We start from the raw sequence: 12,049 nt of genomic DNA on the forward strand, positions 1-12,049 counted from the left end.
TTAGAGAAGCCGCTGTTTACTCACGTAGCCCATTAAAACACACAGCTTGTCAGGAGGGTGCCATTCAAAGACTGACGAAGTGCAACCAGCCTCCTGGTTACAGGCACTTCTCATTTCATACTTCCCAAGTCTGATCAGACAGAAGTTTCTTCATTATTATTAGACATCTAAAACCTGATGAGTCAGAGCTCCTAGTCAAACAGCACATTGGAAACCACACTAAGCACCAGCAATAATTAATACATTTTTTGGAGCCACGTTTCTACTTCAGGCACAGCTAAGGGGCTTCATTCTTAGCCTAGAGGAAAGAATGGACATAACTCGATAGGTGGACATAATTTGCCCATGCAGAAATCAGACAAGCAAGGAAATAACACTCCTAATGGCTAATAGGAGTGGTTCCAGTTTGCGATTTTGGTTTTACAAATCAATTTTCTAATATTAGAAACTAGCAGAGCGTAGAGACACAGGATGGAAGCCTGGAGGAGACCTCCTGAAATATTGCATACAGCTCATTGACATCACAGGGAACATCACTCACTCACAGATTTATTCAGCCAGGTCTCGCAAATACTTGAGGATTTTTGTCCCCATCTTTCTCTTGGTAGGCTGCTCCCAAAACTTCTAGCTCTGATAGTTAAAAAGCTTGTTTCTCCTCTTTTTATTTCTATTCTAGATATATTCTCAGGGATCTCTTCACATCTAAGGGGAAGGCCAAATATATTATAGACAATGCTCATATTCTCCCAGTCAGCTACTCAGAGAAGTCTCTCTATTTTTTCTGTTCATTTCTTTAGTCCTTCTCTAAAGTTAACCCCCTTGTTTGTTTGTTTGTTTGTTTGTTTTTGTTGTTGTTGTTCATTTTTTTCTTTTTTCCCAAAAGTGGAGAAATAGTGTCAGAAGCAGCAGAGAACAGGCCCGTTTGTGAGAGCACAGGAGATGACACTTGCTAGATCTGGCCTGGTGCCTCAGTATCTCAGCACTGCAGAGACACGGTGTGTTCATCTCCCAGCTGCCTGCCTGTGTAGAGAATCACACATTCTGGTCTCGTGCATTATTAGGATGATTCTAAAAAATCAGTGAAGCTCCCACTGGTGGTATCACTGTCATCCAACTAATATGTGTATGCATGCTGTGCTCCACAGCTGTGTCTAGAGATGTTGTGGCCCACGATTTTCTTGCAAGGGACCACATAGCAAGAACTACTTTGCAGCACTGGCATTCTGAGTACACTGCTGGCATTCTCAGCAGCCCTCTGCCTCTGAAGCTCTTGGGTCAAACAGCCTCTCTCCCACAAATGGACTGTTTTGAAGGGTGATGAAAGAATTTTCTATATTCAACTCCTGCATATTCTTCAGCAAGAATTGCAATGTTTATCTTACATTTTTATTACAATTGTTTACCTTTTTTTTTTTTATTTGAACAAGATGCAGAAAGTCTTAATATAACACAACAGGTTTTTAGCCATATGCTCTATTTTCAGACTACACATACTGCAATTTAAAAGCAAATTTTATTTTTGGAAGAGACTACACTAACTGTCTAAAGTTGAAATGCATGCCCATGGCAGGGAATAACCCAAGGTATTTGCATCAGTCACACTAGGCATCAGGTGAGCAGGATCTTCTTTGTCATGTCGCATAATACCAAGAAGCTACAGCCCAACACTAAGATTAAACATCAGGAAGGGATGTCTGCTTACTTCCTTGACCCATCTGTCTTAGTAAATTCAAATCAAATTGTATTAATTCTCTTTAAACAGCTGTTGTGCTTGGTGAAAACATTAACTAGAATAAGTCTTATTTTATTTCCGCTTAATTTATTTAATTCACATTTAATACCTTTCGGGTAATAATTTACCCAAACTGGTATTATAAAGCTTTTGTTAAAAACTTTAAGATTCTGTGGGTGCACATTCTTGTTGCTTCTTCACTTAGTAATCAGTAAATATAAGGACGTACATAGCTTGCATACTTCCGTTCAGTGAATACTGAACTGATCATGGTGCTAGCACTCTGCAGAAGTACACTCACCTCTAGGAAACAGCTAGAAGACAAAACCCATAAATATCTAGAATAGAAGCACTAACACTGCAGTATAAGAAGGTGAATCTGTAAAAGCTATCTTCCATTTCTGATGAAATACTTCTATTACATTTGTAATCAACTGAAAGAGAAATAACTGCTTTTAGCTTCTCTGTTGTGGAGTGTGAATCTGCAATCTTCTTCTATACGGGTAGTCAGTGAGAAGAAGCTGGATAAGAGGAAGGGCACACATGGGGAATGAAAAGTATTCAAAGATAAATGAAAGCACGGATTCTAAAGTGTCTTAAAGTGTCTAACGTGTTACCTGGCAATAAAAATATGAGGAAGAGGGTAAGGAGTCAATCTGCATAAACCAGGAGAACAAAAGGTAATCACAAGTAAAGAAAGACTTATGCAAATATAGAGCCTCAAGGACACAGGACTGGAAAGAGTATGTAGAGAAGTCATGTCTGTAAAAAACGTTAGAAAAAGTTGCATGTGAAAATAAAGAGGAATGGTTGCAATAGGCTTCCTCAGAAATGATAGGAAGGTATATGCATTGTAGGATTGTAGGGTTATAGGTGCTCTTTCAGAAAAGAGTGGGGGGGGAGGGGGTAAAGCAAATAAAAGCATCAACTGCATGAGTTGCTTGGCTTGAAAAAGGTGGTTTAAGACAAAAAGCAAGTTCTGACCTTCCCAAAAGACAAACAGCTAGTTCTGAAGGTACTTAGAAACACAGTAGGAAAGCTGGTGAAATAATTAAAATATTTTGTAGGAAAGAATTCTAGAATGAGGCAGAAACCAGAAACTTGTCAAATTTATCATAAAGCTGGCTTCCTGTGGAGCTGCAACGTAAGAAACAAAGGTGTTCAAGGAAAGGTTGGACCTGGTGCTTAGGGACATGGTTTGATGGGTGACATTGGTAGTAGGGGGATGGTTGGACCAGACAATCTTGAAGGTCTTTTCCAACCTTAATGATTCTATGATTCTGAATATAGAGGAGAGGTCTGTGGCTTAGTGACAGACCTGGTGTGTTTATTCTACACAAGGGCTATTTAATGTGTGAAAGCACTTCCAGATGACATGAGAAGTTTGATAGCTGAACAAACCAAAAGAAGGGTAAAAAACAAAACAAAACAAAACAAAAAACAACCAAAAAAAAAAAAAAGAAAGGAAACAAAGGACTTGGAGAATGCTATGTATAGGTAGAGCAGAGGTACTGTGGGGCAGAGGAGGTAAAGGTGCTGTTGGTCCCCATTTTATGGGCATGCCTAGTTTGAGACTTGCACTTTGCATGTTTCCGTGTGCTTCAACAGAGCCTTCCCTGTTGGTTTATACGTATACCAGGAGCATTGACAGAGACAAGAGATAGAAATCTAGTATGAATAAATGTAAGCTCCTTAGAGGAAAGGGAAAAACATAAAACAAAGGAATCTACCAGTACTGGTCCAATTCCCAAGCTGGAAAAGGTCTGGTCAGGAGAGGCGTGAATACAATTCAAAAACCATTATAAGTTCTTAACCATGTTGCATAAATTATGCATAGCTGTTGAATTAAATTGTTCTAATACTGTACAGGTAACTTGTAAAGCAAGATGTATGATGCAAAGGTTATTATAAGGATCTGAATAAATCCAGCAGAAGGAAACCTTTGGTGATGTCAGTTGCTCCAGAAGGTTAGCTGTCTGTCTTCGTCAGCTAAAAAAAGGGATTCAAGAGTTGAATGGTGCTACCTCACTGAACTGTACCGCTCTCAGAAGAAGCTAGAAGAGGTAATGCACTGGGCCTTTCGGATTTCTCTGAAATGCAGACAAGGGAAGAAAAAACAAAATGTCTGACAAGATTGAAGACAAATAAGTTAATTTATGCTGTAATATATGAGCTAGATAAATGTGAAAAGATGAAGCAAAAACAACCGCCAAATGCTTTTAAAAGGATCTAAGAGCATATGTGGAGGAAAATTAACCATAAATGTTATCTCAAAGGAGAGGACCCTCTTGGAATAAGCGATATGGCATTTATGTCTAAAATTTGTTATGTTGCTATTGTTTTGTGAAATGACAGAACATCTGCTCAGTCACAAGACACCAGTAAAATGCAGCTTTATGCCTAAAGCAATATGTCAGTCCCTAACAAAAAATATGTATAATGGATGAAAAACAAAGGAGCATTGTCTTTTTCAGTTGTAGTCATTTCTGACCTAATAATGGTTTAGAAAGGATTTTTAGTTTTATTTTTGAAGAAAAAAATGAATGGAAGGATTGAGTCATTTATTTATTACTCTTCAAGATTAGGCTTTGTGCATTATTTGGGCAGAAGATGGCAAAATGCTTTGTCTCTGCAAATCGTTTTTATGTCACTAAAATACTTTTTAGAAGACAGCTACTTGCAACTATCTTGAAAAAAGATCAAGCTTATCTTACAATTTCTAAACTCATTATATAGTAAGTCATTTTTTGATCTCTGGGAACAACAGCAAGTCCAGATATGTGTGCTCACATGAGAAGTGAACAGAAGTTAGATTTCACCTCAAAAATGACTTTTCAGAGAGGAAAAGCATCCAAACCGAAATCTGTCATACAGGAAATTAATTAACAAATTCCTCAGGAAGCAGTTATTATATGGGATTTGTTTCTGAATATTCCAAGCACACAACTTTTAAGTGGCTTCATTCAAAAAATGCTTTCTCTTACATTTTCATTGCTGTGTTTGCTGACCTGAAAAGCTTAAAACTATGGTGCAAAATGTAATTTCAAAATCTATTTTCTGCTGAAATTGGTATTATCCTACAGCTTAGAGCAGTCCCTTCAGATACATGTGCAGATATGATCTCTCAGAAAATAGACTCATCAATGAAATTGATTAAAATTGACAGTTTTATCAAATAGCCCTCACAGAGCTAAAGAGCTATTATTTAATTAATGCGTGGAAGTATTCATCTGGAACATACCTTCAGGAAAAAGCATGACCACAAATTTATTTTCTAACACATCTGTGCTCAAAGATCCAGAATGAGAATTAGGATTAGGCTCATATTAGGAAGCTCAGCGGTTGCATGGCACGTAATCTTTGATGAAGTCTGAAGGACTTTGTGTGCTACTTCATCAAGGACTAACAGGGGAGGAAGACAGCAGCCATGCTTATATCATTTCTTTCTTCTCCATAAAACTGATGTCAGCAGAATGTTGGTGTTTTTTAACATAATTTAAGGTTGGAACCTTTGCTGGAATCAGTAAAATGCATCAGCACAGTCATCTGTGTCTGACTCAGAGCAGAACAGTAATATGGGATTTTTACCCTTCAACTGAATCAAAAACAGATACTAAAGCCTTTCCACAGAAAGACTGTAGAGTTTCTCAAAAACCCTTTAGAGGGTTATGAAGCTGATCCAAAGCCTGCTGCAGCTGGGAAGATTCCTGATCTGAGTCATTTTTCAGTTTTTGAGCTATTTACATAAGCTTTTCATGAGTAAAAAGTATCGTCTTTTAGATGAGGCAAAAACTTGATGACTTAATTTTTAAGCTGTTAAGATTCCAGTATCTTCTGAAATCACAAGCAGCAAATACCCTCTGCTTTTTGAAGGTAAAGACACAAACACCAATGCCTGACTTGAAATCCACTGCAATTATTTAAGCTATGTGTCAATTCTCAGCATCAGGACAGTGCAATCCCAGGCTGGACCTGCTGTGCAGAGCCACCACATATGGCTGGAGTGCATCATGCATCAGCAGGCGGAGTACAAGCTGGCAAAATCAGGCTTGTTTAAGAGTAGTTTTTAATAATATAAATGCCATTACAGACTCCAGTCTCTGAGCTCTGCCTTTCTGCATGGGGAAAGGACTTGTTTGCTCTCCAGCACTCTGGGCAGAATCCGGGAGTTCTGGGGTTGGTGCCTGCAGCCAGGAGCATTGTTGGGACGTTTGGGCAGGTCATGGCTGTCTCTGAAGAGGCCTCAAATGGTGCTGCAAAAAATTAGGGATATGCCCTGCCTACACCCACCTTCTGGACTTACCAGAGCTTTAGAAATATTAAGGATGTTGTTTTTCTGTTGTGACGCTTCTTCTAAAGCTCCAGCACCGTGTACCATCCTGATGCACTGTGCTATTTCAGTGCAGTCTCAGGCCTTTGAGAAAGGTGTCTGTGATTCTTGGAAAAGATGAAGGAGAAATACTAGCATGCGCTTTGATATTGCACTAAAACAGCTCTCACTGAAGTCATGTGGCAGTGTCCGAGGGATGAGCATTCCTAACTAATGCAGTGGCACTACTTCATCTCCTGGAATGAGTTTAATTACAGATAAGCCAGTATGTGTGCACAGAGTTGGGCTCTGGTTCATTGCTCTTGGTGAATGGTAGCCACAGGTCAAAAGTTGAGAAATACAAGGGGAAAAAGGTAGGTAGGTTGCACCTGAGCTTGAACTAAGTTGTAATGTTGAGCTTCCCTGTAAGGGTTCTGTGTAACAGCGCCTCTGTGCTGGCCAGCCTAGAAAGAGCAGGGTGAAGTTTGAGTAATATGACCAGGAGATGCAGATCTGGGCTATGTTTAATCTTATTGTCGTGAAAGCCTGAAGAACCCAGAAGCCAGTAAAACTTTGCAGTGCACCATGTCGCAAAGCTAACTGGTTTCTTGGTCTTTTTCCAAGAGTGGTGCACACTTGATTTGACTATTTACTTGTTTTGAGCAGGGGTCAGGATTGCGCCATGAACACTGAATGAAATCAAATTTTCGAAAAGAATGATTGCCTTAACAGGCAATAAACATTTCTGCTTTGACTGGCAAACAATCATTAAAAGCCTTTATTAAATTTTGCATCCGTTCTGTTCACCACTTAGCCATTTCTTTTCATTCTGAGGCATTATAACTAAGAATGAATGAGTCTTCTCTAATATGGTCAGGACACAATAAATCTATGAAAGAACTGAGTTATCTTTCTCCCTCATAGGCAAATTTTTCCAATTGTTTAACAAAATGTTGTTTTGTATTGCCATGACATCAGCCTTTATGCCTTAGAATACCAAGGCTCAACATTAGGCAGCTTGTTTTTAACAAAGAGCCAGGCGGTAACAATTAGACAGTGTTTGATGCTCTTCCCCACTAGAGTCCATACTCTCTCCTCCCACTTACAGATCTTGCCACTGCAGTGTGAAGTCATTTGTGTTTTCAGAATGAGCAAACAGACCCTGCAGTGAAAAGGTGGAAAAATCCTGGAGTTCTGCCATATAGGAGTTGGCGTCTGCTGCTCCACAGGACAGGGTCTCTGCTGCGCTGATCCAAGCCTTCGTCAGCCCCAGTGAGGAGGATGGCAGCTCGCAGCGTCAGAAGAAGAAGGAGGCTACCACAAAAAGCCTCCCACTGCGGAGGAATTGCTGCATTTGTTGTCATCCGTTCAACCCAGTTAACACGGCGGTATTAGCCCTGTGCTCCAGTTCCTCCCCCAGCTCCCAGCTCACCTCCTTTTTAGTGTGAAAACTGCTTGAATCTTCAAAGCTACATTTGAAAATACATTTCACTCAGCACCAAGGATAATCACAGTCCTCTAGGCTAAAGCAGATCACAAAGCCTGAAATGAATCTGCGATACTTTGGGGGGAAGATACATGTGGTGGAGGCTATTGGATGGCTCCAGAATGTGACCAACTTTGAGAAGCGTTACAAAGTCTTTCCATTTGGTAAAATATTTTCATGTAACTGAATGAGAGGTTTTAATCATACCTCATCATACTGTATGGGCAGAGCTAATGCAAACAAGGTTTTTGTAACTCTGAGAAGGAGACAAACAAGCTGCTGCTGTTTAAAACAATGTTCATATACTTTGGAGTTTGAGTTTCAGCTAAGTGAAGGGAGTGATCCAAAATACTGGAATGGATGTTTTAGTCACTTGAAATCAAAGCCAATGTCCCCAGTGTAAATCTCAGCAAGACGGAGAAAAGGAATTGGTAATTGCTCACAAAATGAGAGAAGGACGCATGGGGAATGGAAACTTAATAGTAGTGGTGGTGGCTTAGCCAGGTTGTGAAAAAAAACAGTCCAAGTTAGGGCATTCCCTTGTCGCTGAGCTGTAGGGAAAGCCTAGCTCTTGAGGTTGTCCTCTGCAGAAGCTGTTCCATCTTCTGATGGAACTGCCACAAGCACAGGCTGCTTTCCACCAAGGAACGTGAAGCACCTTGGTTCTGGCTTTTGCATCAGCAAATGCTGAAGTTTGGTACAAAAAGGGCACTGTGCCAGCAGGAGAGGTCCCACATAGCTCAGCAAACAGGTGCTCTTCTCAGGTGTGGGGGACAGGTTCAAGGCATCCTCTGAATTGTCCTTCCTTGACTACCACCATGTAATAAAATGTATTAGACTAAGCCAGTCGATTCATTTCTTCCCAAGTAGTGTTGGTGTTGCTGTTTCTTGGGTAGGTTGGATGTAGACTGACTGTAAATGGAATAGTATTTTTCATGTTTCAGAACTACCAATGAAATGAAAAATCCTTTTGTTCCCACAGCACTGATAATAGGCAACTGTTTGTAGTGACCGAGGGAGAGAAAATATCCAAAGATCAAAAAGATGAGTGTGGGAAGTAAATACATTGTTGTAGTAAGTGTGACCCAGATTTACGTTCAGATTTATAGCTTTCTTATTCTGTAGTCTGTTCAAAACATAGATTTCAAGTGAAATTTAATGAACAACTTAACAGTTCATACAGGCATCTTAAATGAGAGCATCTTAAAAATCGTATTCAAAGGCCAAGTTTTCCAACTGACCAAACCCATAATGAAAATTAGCAAATACAGTAGCCAGGTTATACTGTGGTCTTGAATTGTAAAAAAGTACTCAGACGTGGCAGCTGATAACACCATTAAACAATGATCTCAAGACTGTGGCCTACAGGTCCAGCCCTCCCTGTGATGATACTGGGTGATACGGTGTTTTCAATGAAAAGTTTGACGTTAGGTGTTACTGGTCATGTGTGGTGGAGAAATTTTGATGGTATGGTCTTTAGCTCCCGAATGCAAGGATGTCCCTGCTAGACATCTTCTCCAACCTGAGGAGCAGTTCTGGAGACTATGTGAAAGTGCTTGTTGCTTTATAAACCCAGCTTGGTCAACAGAGATAGGAGCTGTGTAAATATTCTGACCGTTGTTGGTTTTCTGCTTTTTCCTTTTTAGCTGGATGCTGAGAAGGCAAAATTAAAACTGGAAAGATGGGCTTCCCGGGATGCTGGCAGCGGGGGTGGAAGAAGTGAAGAAATGGAGGCAAGTGGGGACTGCGATGATGAGGATGGCTGTCAAGGATCCGGTGACAGGATTCACACAGCAGGTAAATACTCTTTCTATAGACACACACAGAGCTTAGAAATTCATGAATGTCACAATTAGGTGGACAGAGCTAAGACTTGCACTGCTTGAGTTACTGTCAAAATCCTACTGAATTCAAAGGATTCAAATCTTAATCTGTGAAGAGCTGCAGTTAAAATAGAATGATCCAGACAGTAACCCAACATAATTTAACACTTGGCATTGCAGATAAAAGACTTAAATTTAGAGTGAATAATAATCTGCAAGAAAATCTAGCTCACAGAAATACTGGAAGAGTTTTCCTAGATAATGCAGGCTCTTCAAATAAATAGAAAATTAATGTCCTTACAGACTGTGTTGAGTGTTAACATAAATATTTATCGGTTGCATAATGATACTAAAGGATGCTTCCGAGTTTTGCTGAAGGTACGTATTCTTGAAAAAATACCTCATGTATTGTTTTTTGCAAAAGTGGGTTGCTGGATAAAGATAATCCTGATATAACATTTCTTGATATTCCCAGATATGCATTCTGCAGTATTTATTCATGTTGTTTATTCATTACTTGACTGATATGTCATCAAGCGTGGAATCTAACTTAACTTCCACCAAAATACTGACAATTTAATAGGTAGTTAAGTCCTTACTAGAATAAAACACATTAGCACACATTAAGATGGGATGGAACTCAGCTAAGTTTTAAACTGCTGCTGCATTCAGTAGAGGTGACCAAGTGCCTCTTTCTTGTCCTTTACCACTTCATTGAGAGTCAGAAAAGGTATCCCATATTCAGATAGGGACTTCAGGACTTTGTTTGTTTGTATTATGAATATTTCTTCAGGAAAACTGAGCTTAAACATGTAGTTTGAAATATCTGCAAGGCGTTAATTTTAGTTTGCTATCAGATTAAAAATACCTGAAATGTGATTTGTGTTGTTGATCTGTATAATCAAGATACACGATGTCTTACCACACAGGAACAGTATTTTTTTTTTTAAATAAGTAATTTTGACTAACAGATAAAGTTGAGATTTTCACCATCTACTCACCCATGATTTTGAACAGAAGAACTTTGATACAATGTTATTTTATAATTATTTGCTTAGCATTTTTTCATTGTTTGTTATATTATATGTGTAAGCAATTAAAAGACCACTAGATCTTTTGGGCCCTGGAGATTTGTGAGTGTAAATACTATAAGTAATATGCTTCCCTCGCTACATGGCATAATACAAACAAAAGCCAGGTGCTAACTACTCTTCAGTGAACAATTACACTATTCATACAGTGTTTTGGGAGGATGTGTATGCATGTTTACACACACAATGGCAGATTTCAGATGTTCAAAAATAAAAACTTGAAAACTTTCAAGACTGGACTTACAGCTGGCTTTAGTAATGGCAAATATAGGAACTGCATAATGTCTTTTTTTACTTTTTTTTTTTTTTCCAGTCTATTTAAATAAAATATTCTATGTTGATATCATCCTGGATTTAGAAGAATTATATGCCTAGCTGTTTCAGAGTTAGCAGGGTTTATTTCCAATTTTAAAAGTAATTACAATTAATTTTAGAAAATGGTATTGATTCATAACAGTAAAAATAAGTATTTTATCATGTGACGATAGTACTGCTGTTTCATAATTAGCTTTAAAATATTGTACTGCATACAAGCCACTAGCAGTAAATATGTTTGGCATATCTGGATACAATTAAGAGATAAAACGGAATAATCTCATTATAGAGATTCTTTGCTCTAATAGAATGTTAAAGAAATAAACAAACATCTCATTAGTTGTATTTCCTCTTGCTGCATGTCCGTAAGATGATGTTTCTAATTGTACAGCCTGTGGATGTGTTGTATTTCCTAAACTTAAAACCTGACAATTGCATCTGACCATTATTTTGTGGAAGAGGAACATGACAGCATTGACTGTTCCTTGCTCGCGTGAAGTGCACAGTAAATAGAGACATCAATTGAATCTAAAGCTAAATCAGAAGTAAAACTCTGATTTGAAACTACATAAAATCAGTGGGAATATTCTTACTGGCTACAGCAGGTTTGGATGAGACGTAAATAGTAGCTGTAGAGTGCCACCAATCTCATCAGCGAATGTTGTAGCTTGCAGTCACATGGTAGAACAAAAGCAATAAGAAAGGAATAGAAACCCTCTCAAAATATAGGCTTTTCGGCAGAGCAGTCATGTATTTAACAACACGTTCATGGAAAAGAGAAAAGAGAGAAAATGGTTTAACTATCAACCTCTAAAATACTCAATTTAGAATCTAGTAAAAACATACTGCATCTGTCATTTATTTGAAACCTATATGAAAATGAGATTTACAGTTTATGTGTTCAGCATCCTGCTTTGAGCATTTCAAATGATTTGGAATGGTTTTAAATATTTTCTGAAAACATACTGAACACTTACTCCTTTCCACCTTCCAAAAAAAAATTTACCTTTTCTTTGACACTTGCTAGGAGTTTTACCAGTATCCAGGCTGCCGTCTGCAAAACATTTTAGTTCAGAACTGTTAAAAGACCCCCCTGGACAGGGTACATTCCCATCTCCCCAATTATTTTTTTCCAAATAGCTGATAGAGAGTCTGCCTTGTAGGCTTTATATTTCACTGTCTAGCAGGTAGCTAAAGAGAGAAGTGGTTCTGTGCTTGTACATTTCAGCCAGGCTCTTTGCAAGTATCTCCCCCCTCCTTTTTGGTGGGGTGAGGTGTTTGCCGTCTCTGTAT

General features: G+C 38.8%; 1 protein-coding gene across 4 annotated transcripts in view; it reads left to right on the top strand.

The window, feature by feature from the left end:
- LOC137861127 (glypican-5-like) overlaps nt 1-12,049 on the top strand; it is a 418,126-nt gene that overhangs the window by 311,245 nt on the left and 94,832 nt on the right. For all 4 annotated transcript variants that reach the window (XM_068692225.1, XM_068692224.1, XM_068692222.1 and 1 more), the window contains one exon: nt 9,174-9,324. In XM_068692225.1, the coding sequence (XP_068548326.1) occupies nt 9,174-9,324 (151 nt within the window). The remainder of the gene's footprint in view (nt 1-9,173; nt 9,325-12,049) is intronic.

The sequence above is a fragment of the Anas acuta genome, chromosome 9, assembly GCF_963932015.1.
Source record: "Anas acuta chromosome 9, bAnaAcu1.1, whole genome shotgun sequence".
Lineage (NCBI taxonomy): Eukaryota > Metazoa > Chordata > Aves > Anseriformes > Anatidae > Anas > Anas acuta.